Source organism: Cucumis sativus, chromosome 6 (genome assembly GCF_000004075.3).
Source record: "Cucumis sativus cultivar 9930 chromosome 6, Cucumber_9930_V3, whole genome shotgun sequence".
In the NCBI taxonomy this organism is placed as follows: domain Eukaryota; kingdom Viridiplantae; phylum Streptophyta; class Magnoliopsida; order Cucurbitales; family Cucurbitaceae; genus Cucumis; species Cucumis sativus.
This window is the reverse complement of record NC_026660.2, coordinates 24,579,783-24,601,394: the sequence shown is the minus strand read 5'-3', so window position 1 is coordinate 24,601,394 and position 21,612 is coordinate 24,579,783. Positions and strand designations below refer to the sequence as shown.

The 21,612-nt window shown below is 32.9% G+C and overlaps 3 protein-coding genes across 4 annotated transcripts; 1 reads left to right on the top strand and 2 right to left on the bottom strand.

Annotated features, from left to right (window-relative positions):
• The first annotated feature begins 135 nt into the window (after positions 1-135).
• LOC101210844 (ribonuclease P protein subunit p25-like protein) lies at positions 136-4,025 on the top strand. Of its 2 annotated transcripts, none has more exons than XM_031888210.1 (9): positions 136-447; positions 559-684; positions 1,277-1,357; positions 1,441-1,529; positions 1,620-1,694; positions 2,141-2,202; positions 2,299-2,355; positions 2,899-3,081; positions 3,585-4,025. In XM_031888210.1, exons 2-9 carry the CDS (start codon positions 559-561, stop codon positions 3,665-3,667), a joined length of 756 nt encoding a protein of 251 aa, XP_031744070.1. In that variant the 5' UTR covers positions 136-447; the 3' UTR covers positions 3,668-4,025. The 2 variants fall into 2 exon arrangements, with proteins under 2 accessions (XP_031744070.1, XP_004141978.1); XM_004141930.3 differs by having other exon boundaries at positions 137-447; positions 3,576-4,025.
• Positions 4,026-6,514: 2,489 nt separating this feature from the next.
• Positions 6,515-7,438, bottom strand: LOC116404425. The gene has a single exon (XM_031886795.1). It carries the CDS (start codon positions 7,233-7,235, stop codon positions 6,831-6,833), a length of 405 nt encoding a protein of 134 aa, XP_031742655.1. The 5' UTR covers positions 7,236-7,438; the 3' UTR covers positions 6,515-6,830.
• Positions 7,439-10,354: 2,916 nt separating this feature from the next.
• On the bottom strand, positions 10,355-17,182 carry LOC101211094 (cellulose synthase A catalytic subunit 2 [UDP-forming]). The gene is made up of 14 exons (XM_004141931.3): positions 16,133-17,182; positions 15,273-15,468; positions 14,962-15,197; positions 14,770-14,869; positions 14,513-14,684; positions 13,993-14,259; positions 13,545-13,890; positions 13,252-13,389; positions 12,954-13,079; positions 12,600-12,812; positions 12,238-12,508; positions 11,942-12,135; positions 11,488-11,838; positions 10,355-11,246 (listed from the first exon to the last, which is right to left on the bottom strand). The coding sequence occupies exons 1-14, from the start codon at positions 16,211-16,213 to the stop codon at positions 10,665-10,667; spliced, it is 3,273 nt and encodes a 1,090-aa protein (XP_004141979.1). The 5' UTR covers positions 16,214-17,182; the 3' UTR covers positions 10,355-10,664.
• Between the last annotated feature and the right edge of the window lie 4,430 nt (positions 17,183-21,612).

Sequence of the window (21,612 nt, the reverse complement as noted above, 5' to 3'; positions counted from 1 at the left end):
ATTATCCACACAGCTTTAGGATTGTAGACATTCCAAGTTTACCTATATTCAAATGGGCCAAATGGGCCGAAGAGGTGGATGTAAATTGGGCCGAAGAAAGAGAGTGAGATAGTGAAGATGGCGGAGGTAGGTGGCAGTGATCCAAGAGGATTACGTGCGGTCACGGCGGCGATAAGACCGGGACCTCAAAGCCCTACTCTCACTGGTTCATACTCGGCCACCCCTTTTCTTCTCCTTCTCCTTCTCTTTCTATATATTCTTCCTTCTTTCTCTTTACCCACCGGGGCCTTCGGAAAGGCGCTTCATTTTTCAATAAACCACCCAATACCCAATCATCAACACACACACACACAGACGGAGTGCTGTAGATTCTTCTACCTCTTTCCAAGCTTCTCCTGACATTCACTTCTTTCTTTCTTCTTCTACTACTGACCTCACCCACTTACGGTAATAATCAACTGGGCTGTTCATATTTTTGAGATTTGATTCATTTCTTTCTTAATCTTTCTGATGTGGGATTTTAGCTAATTTGTGTTTTGTTCTTTCTGGTCTCATCAGATGGATAGGTACCAGAGAGTGGAAAAGCCCAAGTCAGAGAATACTCCTATAAACGAGAATGAGATTCGCATTACTACTCAAGGAAGGATGAGAAATTACATTACTTATGCCACCACTCTTCTTCAGGTTCATTTCTTCGGGGGCTTTGTGTGTGTGTGTGTGTGTTTTTATGTTGCTGATGTAGAAGAATTATGGGTAATTGTTAATTATTTGAGTGAAGATGGTATAACCTCCAATGTGTACTTCCTAATTTTGTAGTGCTATTGCTTTTAATACTTGAAATGCCTGATTTGAGGCCAATTCTTTAGATACAGTACTGAAATGTCTAACTTCTGTTTCATTCTGTTATTTTATTTTTTAGTGCACCTTTTGCCTTGTAGAGATCTGGGAAAACTTGCTTTTGATATCGTTAACAGATATAGGTTGCTGCACATTTTCATTTTTTATTTTTGTTCTCATTTTTGGTAATTTCTAACAGTTGTTTCCTCCTAATGCATGTTCCTCTTTCACCTACAAACTCTCATAGTTGTTTATCCCTATCCGTATTAAACTTGATACTTTTCTCCACCCTAAAATAAAGTAGTTGCCACACGCTATAGCTTTCTCTCTCGTTTGCTGTTTGTTTGTTGCATCAAGAGCTTTTCTTGTATGTTTTGTTCTGCAACAATCTTTTGAAATTTATTTTGATTGTGATTGTGATTGCTGGTGTCTTTCACAGGAGAAAGGGTCAAACGAGATTGTTGTCAAGGGAATGGGCAGAGCTATTAATAAGACTGTTATGATAGCTGAGTTAATTAAGGTGGGGTTATTCTCTTTCCTGTGCTTGTTTTTTCTTGGTGTTCTTGTGATATCCTCTGTACTATCTACCTTTTCTCTGTTCAGAGAAGGATTGTTGGTCTCCATCAGAACACAGCAATTGGATCCACGGATATAACTGACATGTGGGAGCCACTTGAAGAAGGCCTTCTTCCGTATGAATTCCTACCCTTTCATATGCTTTTGAAAATTTACCGTTGTTAGTTTTGTAGTAAGGGAAAGCTCATTTTCCTTACTGTTGGCAGTCTCGAGACTACAAGACATGTTTCAATGGTGTCAATAACCTTGTCCAAGAAGGAGCTAGATACATCTTCTACAGGGTAAACATTTGTCATATTCCCTTTCAGAATGTATATTTTCTAATTTTAATATATTGATTTTGGGAATAATTGCACTTATGTGGTTTGGCTAATTTGTAAACTCTACCTCTATATTTAAAAATGGATTCAAGTCTAAGGATTGTGTCCTTTTGTTGAATATTACGATTAAATTTAGTAAACTTTGGTTCATGTGGTTTTATTTGAACGTGCTGTGATTAACATTAAATGGTCATCAATAATCATAGCACGTTTAGAATCACATATACTTGAGACCTTTTAATATAATGAGGACTCATGTGCAGTTTTTTATTAATCAGCGGTCTGAGCTGTGAAGTAACTATTACATGTTTTGGATTATAATTATTATTATAACGTTCCAGGCTCTTGAATATTTAAATAGATTTAGTTCTTAACCATCATTCTCATTTGTTTTTACTTTTATGAAGATACCAATCACCTCTTCCCGTTGACCAAGTGAAACCATGGAATGAATTTGAAGATGAAGGAGGTAAATTATATAAAATGATATTTTTTGTATCTTAATTCATTTGGGTTTAGTGATGAACTGATTTTAATTAATTTGCACCAATTTACTTTGATTTAGATGGATCACCTAGAATACGAGGTAGGGGACGTGGTAGAGGAAGAGGCAGGGGTAGAGGTAATATTCTTCTTTTTATTCTCTTAGATTGCGTTATATCTGATGTGTATGCATATTTTTTGGTTTGGATTTATTTAGTGTAACTGTATGCTGGTATCACTTTTCCTGTGTATGATATAGTAAATTTGGTACTTGCATTTTAGTAGTACATAATTAATCCAAAAGAATGACGTTGATGAGTTTCATTTTAAATAAAAATTACATTATAGTACAGAAAATAAGAAGACAAATGCTTGCAAGTAAAGCACTTCTTTTAAATGTACCTGATGCATTTTTCGGTTAATGAGAGATTTATTTTGGAACAATTGCAAATATAGCAATTAGATCCAAAGTATTAGTATATATAGCTACATTTTTTTTTAAAAGTGCACATATAGCAAAATTGGTCTATATTGAGATTTTGATATTTTTGTAAATTTTTTAAAATGTTGTTTCACTTGATTATTAACCCTAAAATTGCTACCTATTGTAATTACCCATTTATCTTCTCATGATGTTCAATTGAAATTTTACAATCCGTGCCATTTTTTTTCTTTTGTCTAGGGAACTACAACGGTCCATCTGAGTATCAGGGAGATGGTTGGGATGGGGGGCGAGGTTTTGGACCTCGAGGTCGAGGACGTGGAAGAGGTCGTGCATTTCGTGGAAGGGGACGTGGTTATGGTCGCCAATCAGGGGGATATTATGATTATGGTGAACCTATGGCACCACCAGTACCGGGTCGGGGTAAGTTATGGAATTTATGATACATTTAAACCCCAAAAGTAAGGGTGCTTGTGAGATAGAAAAAAGAGGCTTAAATTGCAAAAGTAGACACTTTTAGGAAAGAAAATCAGAAGGGTAGGTAGGGGAAGAGAGGGGGGTAAAAGTTGTAGATGATCAAGTTTTGGCTTTCTAACCGCGGTTCTCGTTTTTTTCGCCCCCCTCCCCATATACTTTCATATGCAAATTTTTTATCTTTTGATAGGGTTGCTCTATGGTCCATCTTTTTCTGCTGTTTATGTTATACTCTTTCATTTGTCAATGAAATTGTTTTTCATAAAAAAAAAAGAGATTAAAATGAAGTGTTACTTGATTTTCATGTCAATGCTGTAATTCAAAAGCTTAATGCCGTTGTTTCAAACCTCAAACCTGCACACGCTATTCGTTTATTTCCGTTGTTAGGATTGGATCTGTTGGCTGTTGAAGTGCACATTCTGTTGACTATATATTATCTGAAGGTTTTGCAGGGCGTGGTCGTGGCAGGGGGCGGGCACGTGGTCGTGGTGGTTATTATCGATCCGATGGTCCAGTGCAAGCAGCTGCTGCTTGAGAGGCAAACGTGATCAACGTGGTTGCTGGTTGCATTTTGCCAATGGCCTCGATATCGATATTTTATAGTTCTGTCTTCTACTTTTTTTTGTTTGTTTTCTTTTCAAGTTCGTAAATTGCTGCCATGGAGGTAGGAGTTAATAGTTTCTGTAGTTTTGTCGAGATAGGAAGATTTTCATAGTTCCAAATTAACTTCTCAAGTACATCCGAGGCAAATGGCTGTAAATTATTATTATTATTATTTTTTCATATTCTCTATTCAATAGGAGAGAGTGGTAGTGTAGCAGCAGCAGCAGCAGTACATTCTTTCATTCTTAAGTGAATTTGCATGCTCTAATCTTATCTATCTTTTTTCTTCATTCTTTTTTGGAATACTTTCATTTTCTTTTATATATATACACACATTTATATTATATGATTTCAAATCTTTAAGATGCCAAATCTATAGAAATACAAGGAAGAGGAGGTCAAATCTTATTATGAAATTAATTAATGGATGATGATATAATAGGGTGATATTACCTTTTACCTAACTCATTAAAAATTTATCCAAAAAGAAGAGAACAAAAAAGCTAAATAAAAGAAAATGTGGACAATGTGTAAATCATGGACGTTGCTGTTTGATGAAGAATGAAAATGTTTCTCTCTTAAGTCTACAAAAAGCATTTAAAGCCATAACTTTGCACTATTAACTCAATAGTGAAGTTATTTATGAAACACATGCACACCATGCTTCATTTTATCATTGATCTTTTATCCTATTAAACAAAACCATATGGTCAACAATTACTGCTTATTAACAAGCTTTCACGCGACTCTTTTTCTAATAAAATCATAATATTGTTCCAAAATAGTCATAATTTTTTTTATCATTTTAAAATATTTGAATTTTCGACACATTAATTGATGAATTATATACATTTATTAGTGTGAGTGACGCTTTTCTCCAATGTTATCATTGTTCAATAAATCTTTTTTTTTTCTTTTTTTAAACTAGAATAGTATTTTTCTTTTTCAAACTAACGACAAAAAATAGGATAATCATGAAAAAAGTAAACGTACGAAAAAAATGTTGTGAAGAAAGGTCAATTTTCTTCGACTTTCTTACAATAAAAAGTTATAATTTTAACCAAATTTAAAATTTCAAACATGTCTAAAAAGTAGATATGAAGAGATTGAGTGAATATTGATTTAAAGAAATTGATTTCTTTAAACATTTGTATAACAAAATTTGATATTAATATTGTTTGAAATGAATAGTATTGTATAGTATAGTTTTTGAATAAACAAGTTATCATCGGTATAATTAAATATATTACATAGTTTTTTTCCTGTTCAAAATAATACACCAATTTAAATTAATACAATTCCACTTTCAGAAGATTTGTAGAAACTTCTGGAAATGAATCATTACCTCACAACGGTCTTCTTATATAATCAACAATTAATAAGTTTTGAAATTTTATTTTTTAAACAACCTATTTATTTAATCATATACTTATAAAATGATAATTAATAATTTTATTTTCTCAATTATGCTTGAGTAATCCTACAATGATATTATTGTCGACTCAATTTAACTATTTTTACATGTTGGATCTACTACCACTTTTCAAACATACACACAAGTGCGATGAAACGGTGAAGTATTGATATCTATATAAAATATATTTTTGTATTTTTTAAATTACACTCTTACATTAAGATCATTTAATCGTTCAAAATTAATTTTTTATTTAACGGTACATGTCTAAAGCACAATAGTTTTCAAATCATGATAAATGATTAAAAAGCATGTATCACAGTGATTTTAAAAACATCAAAAGTGATTTAAATATTCAATATTTATCGTTGATTTTTAACCCTAATGCTAATGTAATCTATGATGTATTAACTTTGTTGTCCGTGGTTAAAACGAACTTAGCTTAATCAACATTTTCAAGCATATGGTAGGCAGTTTAAATCTTTAATCGAGTACAGATGAAGAAATGTGTCTTGATGCTAGATTTTTGAATGACAGCCTTCGAGCATGGGTAAGTATAATACAAAGTTACAAAGAAAGGGTGCATCTTATTATTCACATGATGTCTACATAGGAAGTAAAATAGGACTAAACTTTATAATTTAAACATAAATGAAAAACGACTAGCACTCTAGCAGCAGGATCGTCTAAAATTACCTGCTGTGTATTGTAGAAGGTGGCCGAGTTGTATATGAAGCTTATCAAAATTTCAACTAATTAGCAAAGAAAAAATAGAGAAAGATCCAACACAAAAACAAATTGTTACTTGTTCTAAGGAAAAAAATTGTTTATTTAACGTTATATTGTTCACAAACAAAAATTTCATTTTTTTAGGTATAAACTTCTTGATCTTAAAAGCTGGAAAGAATGCTAGTTAATTAAGTTAAGTTTTTGTTTTTTACCATTAATGTTTTTGAATGTTTTTTTATATTTATGGTACATACATTTTTCATACATAAAATATTAATCACGTGAATATAAAAACTCAACAATGTAACCACTAAAAATAGATAATATTCTGATAATAATTTAGTTAATATATTTTGAAATTCAATCTAAAATCCCCTTGAAATTAAACAGAATAATTCAAATCTCTTTTCCAAAACCATTAAGATAACTTTGAATTTCATAAACTGGAAAAAACCCAAAGAAGGGTTTAGTAAATGACCATATCCCAATTGCAATAATAAATCATTGAATTAAAAGAAAGTAAATTGTTAAAATGAGTAAAAAGATTGGTTTCACTGTATCATCATCCACGATTTTCAATTTCATGTTCAACTGATCCTAATTAACTAAAATGGAATCGAAGGGAAATGCAATTAATGAAGATAAAAACTTCATAAAGATCCATCATTATTATTCAATAATTTGCATCACTTTTCTACTTCCAATGGCTTTTACATAGAAAGTAGCAGGAAGGCTAAATGTACAATTCCTATCATTGAATCTCCAAACTTCATATCATATATGCAAAATTAAACTGTCAACTTGATCATAATTCATTCAATTAGCTGTAAAATTCGAAACATACGAGATTATGTATATACTTTAACCATAGAATTATGCTAAAAAAAGTACTCCAAATTAGTCGATAACGTCCTACCACCGTCGTCGCCATGCACGGCCACTGCCACCGCGTTCAATTCCCGACCATTGTCTTAGTAGAGAATCTACCATTAGTGATAGGTTTAGTCTTCATATAAATACTTTGAATGGATCGAAATCGTCTCTTCTTAGGACGAGAATTAATAATAGAAGAATGATGATGACAACAATGATCTCCTTCATTATCTTTCCCAAAAATCTCTTCAATTTTCAACCAAACCGACGATTCTATTTGACATCTCTTTTGATCAACCTCTTCCTCTCGACAGCCACCACCCCCACCCCCATCCCCACCAAAATCCTTCTTCTTGTTCTTCTTCGCCTCCGCAACGACTACGTCGACATTGCTACTATTGTCGTCGTTGCTTAACTGCATCAACTGCTGCGCCGCACCCAATACCTCCTCCGAATTAGGCGAACTCGAGGATTCTTCTTCCATTGAAACAAAAGCAAGCTCTAGGTAGAGAGAGAAACAAGAGAGAGAGAATGAAGTGTGTAGTGATATCTTTTTAATTTTGGTTGTTGAATATATTGTGTGTGAATTGTAATGGGTTTGTGTTGGTTTTGCGAAATAGCGCGTAATTGTTGAATTTGGCAGAAGCTTTTAAGAGAGAGAGAATGGTTAGGGAAAGAAAGAAATTGCGAGGTTGGTGCCAAGAAGATAGATGGAAAATAGTGGAAATTATATCTTTTATACACACACCAAAAGTTGTTACAAGTCATTTGCTACATCCCATTTTATTATAAACAATTTGTTCGTGGGCCTCCAAATTAAAATACTTCTCCACATCAATTAGAGGGTTCCATTAAAGATCAGTCAAAGTTGTCCATAATTTTATAAATGCTCTTCAAAATCTCCTAATAATAAATTCTAAAAACCCTCTATTCACAAAAATTTAAATTTGGAGCTAAATATCAAATCTAAATCTAAAATATTCTTTTCCTAAGTTTTTGGTAATTTGGATTGATAAATCAATTACTATTTTTTAAGATTTTATTTAAAAAACAATCAATTTAATTTAATTTTGTTCCGGAAACAACCAATTTTATTTGAAAAACAATAGTTTAGATTTGGTCATTTATATTTGCCCAACTAAATAACAATTTTTTTTTAAAATAGTATTTTTATATTTGCTATCCAATCGTGACCAAATAACGATTTGAAAAAAATGTAGAAGTATAAAAAAAACAACAAAAAGAAGTTACTTTTTCATTTTATTATACGTCTTTAATATATAAAAATTAAGCTAAGTTATGGATGATAGGGATCAAATATTAGTTATACATGATCAAATTATTAAAAAGTTTGGATTTTAAAAATGCATTATTGACTTTGTTGACCTATGTCATTCCAAGATCTAACGTATCTAATATTTTTGTTGTTTTTTTTATTCTTTTTTCTTAATAATATAATTATAGTGTTCCCATTTTTTAAATTATTATTTGAACAAATAGTATTATTTGTATTTAAAAGCTACAGTTACATTTTTATAATATTATTACAAGTGAATTACGTTTCTACAATAACTAAATCTGACTTTGACTTTACCTTTTCTAAAAATAAGAATTAACAATCTATTTATTTATTTATCTTAAATTGTGGAGTATTAATAACTATATATTTACTAAGATCTTAATTAATTTGATAAGATTTTCGTTAAGAATAAATATAGACTTTCACCCTATGGTATGTAAATTCAATTCAAAATATTGATTAGTTATATATCAACCATGGATCATAACATGCACCATATCTTTTCAACTCAAAACATTATTATAGTACCAAAGCAAATATATATATAAACTTTGAACTTCTCTTAAATCATTTTTAGATTGAAAAATAAAAATGACACTCTATTATTGATTTAAGTATATACTTTCATTTATGGTTGAACCAAGATATAAAAAGTAAAATATTAGAAAATTACAATGTGACAATTTTTAATTAATTTTGATAATGATAAAATTAGTGAGATTAATTTAACTCTGTTAAATTAAATAATCTGACTAAAGGTAAAAAAAATGGAAGACTTCAAAACTTGAATTTCAGAAAAAAGAAAGAAAGTAATATTTGTAAATTAAACTAAGAACTTGTATATTAAAAAAAATGTTTAAAATCTGAAAACTAAATAAACTAAACTCAAAACATGTGGAAAAAAAAATAATGTCTTAAAATGGAGACTATAATTACGGAAAAATTTATGACTTAAATCACTATTATAAAATGGTCTTTCAAGAAAAGAAAGGCATCTCGGGACCCATAATGAAAATTATACGTGTTAGCATGGAATCACATGGTAGGATCATACTCCACCAACATGTTATAAAATCGATAATTAAAGAAATAAAAAACAGTGTGTTAGCTGTGTCCACTGATGAAGAGAAATATGTGAATTCATGGACGACATGGTCGACATAAAAATAATGGGAAATTGTCAAACGGGTGTGTATGATGTCTTTGGTGTTAAGGATTAATTTGGAAGAATATAAAAGAATGACTTTTGACATTTTCTTCTTGGGGGTTAGGGTTTGAGAGATGATAATGAAGCGTGTAAAAGACTAATTGCTTTTGCTACAAGAAAATGGTGACTTGCTTTTTATAATTTGTTTTTAAAATATTCCTTTGATGGAAATTACTATTTCAATTTCTTATATTGTTATTTTTTTTCACTTTGTGGTTATTCAAATTGATGCTTAAAAGTCTATCTATATGGACCATGCTTCATTTTGTCTCTTTCTATATCAATTTTGTTTATTTTTCATGAATTTTAGGAAGTTTCCAATTTAGTCATTTTCATCAAATTAAATAAATAGTTAAGCTAATTGTTTTCTTTCAAGAAAAAAAAAAAAAGAGACGTATGTAACTAAAATCAGTTGATCAAACACCATTTAAATTTGATTTTTAGTGTTAATTCAAGAAAACAACTACAACCTTATTATTGATTATGTAATATTAGTAATGAGAACGTAGATTTGGCTTGTTGAATAACACGTTAAGAATAATTTTCAATGATAAATCAAAGTTTTTTAAGCACAGTATCCCTATTTTGTGCTTTTATTTTAACATTTGTTGGTTATAGATGACAGTGAAGAAAAACCAATATGAGTTAGAGAAAATTGACCTTCAATTCAAAGCAAAGTATTTGTAATAGTTTGAATTGGCCAAAGATTGTCTTCATCTGCTTTTTTTGTCATTTGATGGAATTGTCAGTCCTTTGAGACTGGAATGTCACCTTAGAAGAATAATTTGTAGTGTCCTAATGCTAATAATTTTAACTTTACTTTGGAAAGTATGTTCATTTTCACACCGATCAAAAACTGTCATGTAAAACTTCCATGTATATCAAGACGGATATGAGCATCAGTCATCTTCGTAACAGATGTTGAAAAACACAAGGAACATTTGGTTGAGGACTAATAAATTTGAAAGTTGAAATTCAAATGGAAGGTCAATAGAGTGGAATTTAATTTAATTCATTGTTGAGAAGAGGGAAAGATGAAGAATGCCGTTAACAAAGATTTATGAAGGAAACAAGAGGGAACAAAAATGAGAGAGTATGAGACAAATTTTACATATCCCCCAAGAGTTTTGATAAGGGAATAAATTATATTAAGTTGATGTGTTTTTCATGGGACAAAAATAAGGAGCAATTTAGTAAAAGGCTAATTAAGCACCCAGAGGCCAGAGTAATTTTAATAAAAGAATCAAAGAAATCTATAGAACAAATAACAATTACTCACCCTTCAACCAACCAACCCAACCCTCTCTCTATCTACAACATACTGCATTAACTTTCTTCCAACAAAAATTAGTCAAATTTCCTGCAAAAACCATAATCATCCTGTCTCGTCCCAACCAACTTGTTTCTTAGTCGCAATTCAACCCGCAAACTTCTAAAACAGGACCGTCTTTGGATACAAATGGGTTGATTCTTACCCAGAGTAATGTTAAGATTGAGGCTAAAAGAATTGACCAAACAACAATGATCGTTGGTAACCGGTCCTGTTTCCCTAACAAACCCTTCAAGAAAGGGTAGAGGTGGATAATCACCCAAAGAGCGAAAAATAGCCTTCCGAAAAGAGGACCCCAGGAGTCATACCCATTATTGATGGCATCTGAGATCCCGACGATCACACCAACAATGTTTATGATCAATAAGGTTGTGGGAGGTATTAACAATGATGTCCACTTGAAGATATAGAGCTCTGAGAATTCACCATCATCAGCTGCTTTGGATGTAACTGTGAAGTTGGTACTAACACCAGCTAAAACCTTGAGTAGACCTTGGAAGAGAGCAAAAAGATGTGACGAAACACCTCCAATAACCCAGAATTGTTCGTTTCTCCACCAGTCGTCAATCCCGACACCACCCCACTGCATCTCAAGAATACCGGTCGCAGCAATTGAAATGAAGAGTGCCATGAAAATAAGACTAGCATAATTGCTAATCTGCAAATGTTCATAAAAATGTTGGTAATTAGAACAAATATATTCACGAGGTTCTTCGTAATGGTATTTAGTGAGAAAAGCAACCAAAACAGAAGTAATTATAAGGATCCTTTCTTTCAACACATAGTAGGAAATACATGAAATAATTTACATTTAATCATACAGTTCCATTTCGTTGCATGTGAGAATTTTTTGTTCAAGAATAATCAAACAAACCAAAGTAAAGGAGAAAGAGATTTACCTCGGGAACAATAAATTTTCCAGTGAGAAGACAGATAGCTGGCAGACTACAGTAAACAAGCAATGGGATTGAGGTCCACGGGTAGACCACTGAGTTTATGTATGAAAATCGTTCCAGACATTTCAACCCACCTCCATAGCCATACCAGATAGGACAGTGTCTGCTCAAGAATATCTCAACAGATCCTAGAGCCCACCGTAAAACTTGGTGTAGACGATCTGAGAGATTGATTGGAGCCGATCCTTTAAATGCGGGTCTCTTGGGAATACAATACACAGACCGCCAGCCGTGACAGTGCATTTTAAATCCAGTCAAGATATCTTCAGTCACAGAACCATAAATCCAGCCAACCTGAAATCAATCAAATTGAAATATTTTAAAGACGAAATCTCAAAGAAGCAAAATCGGACTAATATTGCTTTAGAAAAAGTTCAAATTTTCAGTTATTACTAACCTCTTTCCCCCATTCTGTTTTATCTTCATAACCACAACTGATGACTTGAATGGCTTCTCTTAGGAGAGATGCAGCACTCACATCATGGGGAACTCCACCATTTTCCAACAGGGTTGAGGCAACAAACACTGGAGATTGCCCGAACTTTTTTGCCAATTTTATTTCAGACGCATTTAATTTCTCTATACTTAGGTCTGCAGTAAATATATGGCAAGTCATGTTGGATTTCTCCTAATCTACTTAAATCACAAAAGTATTATACAACACAACATTCCAAAACTAAATTAATTTGTTACCTTCGATTCCCTCCTCGATATTCTCAAGTGCATGGATCTGCTTTGATGCTTCTCTGTGCTTTGTCTTCTTCTTTTTTGAATTATTGGCCTTTCCTTTCTTGCTCCTAGACCCACAACACAGACAGCACCATTTTGGCAAACAGTTGCATGTTTTGCTTGGGGGTTTTTTCTTGGAAGGAGCATCATATCCATAGAGGGCAACCCTACGGAAAACACATCCTGTACCAACATATATTGGTCCTTGTAGTCCATCTAATCCTTTCATGTTAATCTGCATTAAATTTTTTTACATTAGGCTTTCAACTAGGCATTAGTACAAAAAATTACATGTACACTGTCCAACCAATGAAGCATATACATACATCAAAGAATACTACGTTCCGGTTTGAATATCTATCATGTCGATCGATCCCATCAAACCTTTGAGGAAACTGCACATAACAAACTTTCTTTCCAGATGTAGGATCCATCATGAAACACATAGCTTCTCTAAGTGCCTTGCTATTGTTAATGTAGTGATCACAGTCAACATTGAGAAGATAAGGAGCATTTGAGAGAACTGCCGAGACCCGAACCTTCAAAGAAAAAGATGAAATAAGAAAAAAGTTTAAAGGCAGCAAATGTAATCAAAAGTGTACAGAAGATGCACATAAGAGCACTGCTCAATTGCTGATCATCTAGGAATCAGGGGATGAAGACTCTAGCTTAATACATACCAGTGAATTCATGGCACCAGCCTTTTTGTGATGTTCGAACCCTGGCCGCTTTTCACGAGAAACATAAACCAAACGTGGTAGCTCATTTCCTTCAACATCACAAACTCCATTTTGGCCAAGGAAAACCTGTGAAGGCACAAATGCGAAGTACCTTTAGCTTGTACAAACATTACATGATTTGGCTTGTTTCACACAATTACAACCAGACTAAGACTTCGTTCATAGGCTTCAGAGCCTCAAAAACACCAAGCCATTCTTATTCACAAAATGTTGACAAATTTCAAGACATGAATATTACCTGAATCATGCCAGGGTGGTCTCGAACATTGTTCCCAGGCCACGGAGTACCATCTTGCATTGTCCAGCCATCCTCAGGAACCTTTTGAGCCATGGAGACCAAAGCATTCACCCTAACCTTAAACTCTTCATATTCTCTCTGTTGAAAGCAAAGTACACAAACATAAAGTCACCAATATTGGTGCAGCAAACCATAAGAATAGAAGATCAGCATCCTAACTTCAACCACAATTGTAAATGAGGTTATCTAAATCACATCAACGGAAAGAGAAAAAAGCAGCAACTGTTACAAACCTTCATTGCTCGCCTTTCCCTGACAAATGCTGGGTGGACCTTGTTCTTCAAATAATCAATCTTCTGAGAGAAATAAAACTCTGGGGCACGAGGCTCAATATTGAATTTTTTACAGAAAGGAACCCATTTCCTTGCAAATTCAGATGTCTCAGAGAGTGCTTCAAATGTTAACATGGCTGCACCATCATCTGAGACATAGCATGCAACTTTATCAACTGGATAGTCGACTGCAAGGATGGAAAGTACTGTATTTGCAGTGATCAAAGGAGGTTCTTTCGTTGGATCGACAGTACTAACAAATATATCCACACTGGCTAATTCAGAAGGTTTCCCTTCTTTTTCATACCTAAAAATGTGAAAACCAAATTATCAGGGACAGCTGCCCAAAGTAGATGGAAAATTTTACAAATTACCAAATGAGCAGTAAGAAGATTTGTGTCCACATTACCTTAGTGAAAGCCGATCAAGATAAGTTTCTCTTTCAATTGGATACCATTTTGGGAACTGATCAAGAATCCACGATACAGCAAACCATATTTCACATATTACTGAAGTCAGCCACAGGCCATAGGCATCTTCAACTGGATGAAGAATTCTGTAATGGAAAAACAGGCCGAGAATAACAAGACGAAGCAAGATGATTAATCTGTACGGATTTATCCTGCTTGAAGAGATGGGCAATTTCCTTGATAGAGGCTGCCTAGCTTCATCCATCCTGTAGAATGGTACACAAATAAATGGTTAGTTATTACATAGCTTAAAGAAGAAAAGATGAAATATAGATACAGGAAGAGAGAAAGAAGCTGTGAAATAAGTTGAATTGCATGCCAATCTTTTCACATGAAACTACACGTGAATTCTAAAATGTAGAGTTTAACAACAGACCACAAAAGTTCAATTTTAGACAGAAAAAAAATGTACGTAAATGAGCCTACAACACAAACAAAACACTTTGAACAGTGGCTTACATGGGCAAATCAGGATCGTCGATATCATTCCCATCATCAACCCCTGGGTGTTTCACTACTTGAAGTTTATCATTTTGCTTCTTCTTCCAATCTTCCATTCTGTCCTTCCATGCCACACTCCCATAACCATATAATGCAAAATCTTTGTGGGGAACCATTGGTCTACATTGTGCTACGGAATGGCAATCAAGATGTCAACCATAATGTATATAACCATGCATATTAGAAATAAGCATCTCACTGCCTCAATGACTTACAAGGACTTGATCGATCAGGAGAAGGCATTGGATGGACTCGATTTCCATTACCCATAAAATGGGGTACAAGGGCATGTTGATCGGCAGAAATTTCATAATCCTGGCACATGAAAAAGAACCATTACACGGGTTTGGTTTGAATATCAACAATTTCATAACCAAGAGAACAAGAAGGTGTTGAACTCCACTTACCTCCTCACCATATGTCAGGAGGGGAATCTCAGAACCAAGAGGAGAAGGTTCATGCTCTGACTGTCCAGGGATATGAGATGCATTAGGGTGGGAACCACGGCCAGAGTTAAGGTGCGATCCATATGATCCTTCAGCAGCATGGCGAGGGCCAAAATCATCGAGGTTTCCATAATCGAACTCATTGTCCAAATCATCAATATCATCTTCATCCTCGTCACCTTCAACCCTAGGACTGCCTGCAATTTCCACCACAGATTAATATTGCAACCAAAAAAGCCACAATAATAGACTGACAATACTAAAAACCCTACCTTTAATGCGCTTGTATCTGGTTTTACACTGCGGACAAGCTTGATTTCCCTCTCTTCTCTCGTACTCATAGCAAGGTCTACAAACTGGAAAAGCACATTCATTACAGGCAACAAAGAGCTCTCCCTCGGCAGTTAACTCTACTTCATCTCCACAAATCTGACATGTTTGCCCACTCAATTCTTTCACAGACTTGATCTGGAAACACCAAATAAAAATGGAAACAGTAAAGTAAGTACCTAAACTCGAGTGGTGGCTAAAATGAGTCCAGCACTGATCATCTTAAAATCAAATTGCTTCTGTTCTTAAACAGAATCAACATAACAAACATAGTACAGTAAAAATAGAGCTGAAGGGCGATAATTTGTTCTAGCCCTATTCAGGGTAGATTTAAAAGACTCTACAAACATGTTAAATAATGAAAACTTACAACACAAAGCAGAAAGCGCATAGATTTCCAGAAAGCATCTGAAGAAAATTTGAAGTATCAAAATGCAAGATGTTATATAAGAACAGACACTAAATTTCTTCGATTCAATCAACTCCTCCCCAAACCAAAACAACAGAAGCAACCCGACATGCACAGAACTCCGTGAAAGACTAGGTATTTTACTTTCTTTATCTTTAGCTTTCCTATGAGTGGAGTGATAATGGGAGGAAAAGAAAAGGGATGATAGAAAACAGTATCTTTTCGTCGGTTGAAGCAAAGACCTACAGAAGAAATTCCTTGCAAGAATGAAGAATCGAAGCCCCAAATTGTCCATTTCGAAGAAACCCCAAGTTAAAACGAAAAACAAACTCAGAAAGGTCGGAAAATTCCTCAAATGAGCCAATGCTTTATGTCAAGGAGTCTTAATCTTACCCGAGCAGTCTCGTCTGCATTGATCAGAACAAACTCATTTCTATTATGAGACCCAGCAATGAGTCTACCAGCGGTGTCCATCGTTTACAAAAGCACTGCAATTTTTCAACTCCTGAACTGAAACAAAACCCAGATTGAAGAAAGAGGAGAATCCCAATTAGACGCCGATCTCAAAGTAAATGAGTCCTCCCCTCACAAATCACCCTAACAAAGTTTTCATCTTTGCCTTCCAAAAACTTCAATCTTCAGTAGCCACCATTGAAAAATCGACTAGAAACGCATATCTTGAAGGATTCCCGCATACGGTAAAGTGAGTCCCCTTAGCAAAAACTAGCTAGCCCCGGTCATAATCAACGCCAGTGCTAGAGGGATAAACAAGAAAAAGGAAGAGAAAGAGAGAGAGAGAGAGAGAGAGAGAGAGAGAGAGAGAGAGAGAGAGAGAGAGGAGGAGGAGATTGTATCCTTGTGTGGAAATGAGAAGGCGTAGAAGAGAAGGAGATAATAAGAGATGGACAGACAGAGAGAGAAAGGGATAAAGGGGTTCGTATGTGTGAGTGAAAAGAAAGGTGGGCCCAGAAGTGTGGTGGTGGCGCTGGGCAGTGCCCACCACCGGAGTTGGTGGCGAAAGGGAAGAAGAGAGAAGGGGAAAGAAAATTAAAACGAAAAACGAAAAACCCACAACAAAAAACAGTGTGTTTGTTTTGTTTTAATTAAACAAAGGGAATCAAAGGAAGAGAAGCAATTGGTGGTTTGGTTCGGGTTTGGTGATAGTTACTTTATTTGTGGTAGTGGGTTGAGTCCAGTGCGAAAGATGGGATTGAACATTCCAGATTCCACAGTTGCGTTGAGTGAGTGAAGAGGAAACAGAGAGAGAATCTGAGAGAGAAGAATTTCAGAAAAAAAGAAAAACCCAAATGAAATTGGATTAAGAATTAAGAAGGGAAGATTAGATAGAGAGAGAAAAAGGATGAAGTAAGGAAGTAGGATCTGCTCACGCGGCGAAGATTATGTCCTTTCGCTTTGATCTCTATCTCTCGCATCTTAGAACAGTGGAAATGGGGGGGTTTGCTGGCAAACGCGTTTTTAACCTTTTTTGGGGGTTTGGGTGTAAATGTTGTAAATCTAAAATCAAATGAACAAATTTGTTGTTTGGATTAGAGAAAGTAATTAGGGTTTAGGTTAGAGGGGAGCGTTACGAAGAAGACGGAGTTGACTATTAAATAATAGCTTTTGACTATACGCTTCACTTCATCTTCTTACCTTCCAAGTTTCCTTTTACCTCTTCCTTCCATCTTCTCATCACCCTCCCCCCCCCCCCTTTCTTTTTTTCACTTTTCCTTCTTTATTACTTTCTTTATCTCCATATATCTTTTTTTTTTCTTTTTGTTTTGTTAAAATTATAGAAAATAATAATGATAAATGATAATTGAAAAAAAAAAAAACATTCTTTTTGTTAATTGTATTATATATATATATTAGGAAAGGTAACCCAATTTCTTTTAGGGTTTACTTGTGTGTTGTATTTTCCGTCATTCTTACATCATACACATTTGATGGTATCTTGAGCTAATCTTATTTGATTTGAAGTTATAAATTCTTAAACATCCATTTATTTTTGGACTTATTGTTTGTAATCGATTACTAAACCTGAGATTGTATTTGTAGATGCTACTGGAATATACCAAATAATTGTGTTCTATGTACGAGATAGTCTTTAGTGATACCCTTTTAGTAAGGCTCTATGTTAGGGGAAATATTTTTGTGGGGAAGGTGCTCTTATAAAATCTCACGTTGGGATACAAAGCTCGATTAGATTTGATACTTTAAAGCAAAATAGTTTATTAAGGCTTAAATTCTCACGAGTTGATTGGTGTGCTTTTATTCCTTCGTGTTTGGCAAGAGTGTAATAAGTGCATTCACGAGGCTACATTGAGTAATTCCCAAGCAATTAGTTTGATTGTTTGGTCTAACGTTGTTATTTGTCGTTATAAGTGACTTGAGATTTCTCTTGTGGAGATCCTACACTCCATGGATCCTTTTCTTTTGAGTTGTATGTGAGTGTTTTTCTTTATATGGTTGATTTTTGTCCGTACTCGTTTTTTTTTTTCATTAACCAAATAAAATATGGTTTTCTTTAAGTAAAAAACTTGTTTGAATGGAGTATTAGTAATTCTAACTAGTTAATTGGGATGGAGTAAATATAAACATGAGACCATAATTTAAAAATTGGTAAATCTATTTTTATCACCTTCAAAAATCTTATGTATTTGATTATTAAAATCCACTTTTTGGTTCATATTGAAACGGCAGAAAAAGGAAAACAAGCAATCAAATATATTTCACGAATCAATGGATTTTGCTCATGTTTTGTTTGGGTGTGATGAAAATTTATGTTTTTTTCTTTTTATTTTTCACAATTATATTTAAAACTTCGATTGTGTATATGAATAATATATATATTCAAACGTTTAAATTTTGTTTCCAAGCATCTCGTTTTGCTGTTCTTTGATATCGATTTTCATGTTTGGTTCTTACCCATGCAATTATTGGAATACATAAATCACATTTTTTACACCATTAGTATAATGATTTTACTTCATAAATTAAGCATAACTTTATTAAAAATAAAATAAGGAAACAAAAAAGACTTAAATGCATCATGCCACCCATTCATCTAAAATTTTATCTTTTAAAGTGGGATTGAAATATGAAGTTTTTGGATAAAAAAATCGTATTAATTAATAAGATTTATGCTAATTTGAACCACACACTTTTCAAGTTATTTAATGTAGCAATATATTTTGATTATAGGTCTATTATGGATCATTGCATCTAGCAACGATAAATTTTTTGTTCAAAGAATCTATGAGTCGTGCTATTAAAAAACATCAATTCATATCTTATTAACTTCTTATATATGTTGCGGGCTCTAGAACTTCACAACTTTTCATATCTCACGAGTCTACTATTAACCTCAAATATTGGATATAAGATTATTTATTGATAACCATAATTATAAAGATTTGATAAATTTTCAAATCATTTTTTTTTGTACTAGAATGATGAGAATGAGGAATATATATATTCAAACTCTCGCCTCTAGCCGTGTTAAACATTGTTATTAAGTTAGGCTTACCTTAACAAATTGTGATTAATTTATCACTTGAAAATTTGTGGGAATGACGTAGTCACGTATTGAATGATTATCTGGGGCACTTTATTGAGTAAATTGAGAATTGAGTGTACATATGTTTGGTCTCCTAAGAAATAACTCCTTCCACCTAAGTTATATTAACTTTCCTAATCACCCATTATTATCCCCACCAACAATTCCATCACTCAAGACGTTTTTTAGTATTGGGCATCCAATTTTCCTATACCATCAGATTTCATTTTAGTTTAAAAATTCAAAATATATTCTATTTTGATTCTATAATTAAATTTTTCTTTAGATGGTGTGGTTACTACATTTTCTAACATTTTAATATTTGATATAAAAAATGAAAGAATAATCTTAGAATTTGTTATTTGACTTGTGTGTATTATAAATTTAATTAATGTATCTATTATTAAATTTTGACATGCACAACAAGTTAAATGAGTATAGAAACGATATTTTGTACTATTAACTTTGAGGTAAAAAATTTGACGGATGATTTCATGTATTTAATTCATTGTCATGTATATATATATTTAATGTAAACATGTAACAATTATAGAAATGAATTAAATGAAAGGATGCTTCAACTGTACAAGATGGTTTGATATGGTATTTGTATAACATTTTCTATTTATAAATGTATGGTTTAAGAAATTGATGTGTCAATATTTTGCATTAAAGATTTTGAGGGGAGAGATGGGATATTTTGCATTAAAATAGAAATGAAAATAAAGAAAAGGAAAATTTTTAAAGAAAATGATATTAAATAGGAAAATCATATATATGTTGTCATATGTGCACATGCGTCACACCACAAAAAAATAGTTTGCAAAAGTGGCAACATATTTTAATTTTGTGCACGTAAATTTAGACCTTTTTTTTTAACCTAATCGATAGATATAAATAAACTATAGATACTGTATTCATATTTGGTTGCATAGTTGATATACAATATAATATACATATGTTGACGATCGTATTTTCTTCACTTTACAATATATTTATTTCTTCGACTTTAAAATTTGTTTCCTAATTATGAGAATCTCTCTCGTTAATTATAAATATCTTTATATTATTGCATCATTTCTATTACCATTTTGAGTTATTTTACTTCACCTCTCTTTTCCTCAAATTCAAAAGTGTGAAATCAATAAATAAATAAATAAATGTTATAGTCATGAATTATTAATTATAATTAAGTTATAATATAGTTTATGATTGAAGTAATTTGAATTAAAATAACGTGTATTTGGAAGGTTTAAACTGTTTTAATTTAAAAATAAAATAGTAAATTATGGTAAATAATAATAAATAAATAAAAACAAACATTGTTTTTAGTAAATAGAAACGGTGTTAAATTATAGTTAATCAAGAATTTTAAAAAATAGTATTTACCTAAAATCATGTAATTTGTTCCTGGTATGATTCTATATTCACTCAAATTTCTTCTCAAATGGGAGTAGTTTAGACACACTGACTTAACGACAAATGTTCTCATGAACGTCATATTATTTTAGATGGAGTGTGGCATCTGGTGAAGTTGTCTAAAATGAAGGTTAAAAGCTGAGTAACTTTATGTCATTATTATTTAGGAGTAAAAAAGGTGTTAGCGTAGTAAGAATGGTAGCGCGGAAATTAACGTAGGTGTAGAGAAGCGTTTTGTGAAAAAATAAAATTGAGCGAAAGAGGAGGGGGGGGAAGTCACGGAGTCCACCAAATATGACAGAGATGGGTGTCAGATTATTACGATATCAATTATGAACACACCCCCACCTCCCTTCTTTATTGTTATTTCCAAAAGGAAAAATAAAACTAAAACTGTTTGGTTTAGAAAGAAGTGAAACTGGTTGTGGAATTTAATAAATTGTTTTTATCTTTTTTCCCCCATCAATTTTATTTTATTTTATGTTATGTTAAAAGAAATAAAATAAAATAATGCAATGATTTAATATAATTAAACTGAAGAAATGCCACGTGGTACCAACCGGTGTCGGTGGATGAAATGAACGAAACGTACAAACAATTCATTTGGAAACAAAAGAACGTAGTTACTTTTTCTCTTATTCATATATTAATTAACAATTTACATTCAAAAGTTGTTCCTTTTTATCTAAAGTTATGGGCTCCCCCTATTTCTAACCTGAATCATTACTGTATCAATCTTGCTTCTTTTTTATATTCTCATTTTGACCCTTCCCTTTTTCTCTTTTATTTACTTGTTTATTTCATTTTAGAAAAGGGAAACTAATTGTAGTTGGAAAATAAAAGGGGGGGTAATAGGGATGGATATATAGGTGGCAAATGGTAATGGAGGGAATTG

Coding starts and splice junctions, on each gene's coding strand:
- LOC101210844 (XM_004141930.3), top strand. CDS start 559: ATGGATAGGTACCAGAGAGTGGAAAAGCCCAAGTCAGAGAATACTCCT. Junction 1,358..1,440: donor TGATAGCTGAGTTAATTAAG/GTGGGGTTATTC, acceptor TTCTCTGTTCAG/AGAAGGATTGTTGGTCTCCA. Junction 3,082..3,575: donor ACCACCAGTACCGGGTCGGG/GTAAGTTATGGA, acceptor TATTATCTGAAG/GTTTTGCAGGGCGTGGTCGT.
- LOC116404425 (XM_031886795.1), bottom strand. CDS start 7,235: ATGGAAGAAGAATCCTCGAGTTCGCCTAATTCGGAGGAGGTATTGGGT.
- LOC101211094 (XM_004141931.3), bottom strand. CDS start 16,213: ATGGACACCGCTGGTAGACTCATTGCTGGGTCTCATAATAGAAATGAG. Junction 14,870..14,961: donor TCCTGACATATGGTGAGGAG/GTAAGTGGAGTT, acceptor TTCATGTGCCAG/GATTATGAAATTTCTGCCGA. Junction 12,136..12,237: donor TATCGAGGAGGGAATCGAAG/GTAACAAATTAA, acceptor TATTTACTGCAG/ACCTAAGTATAGAGAAATTA.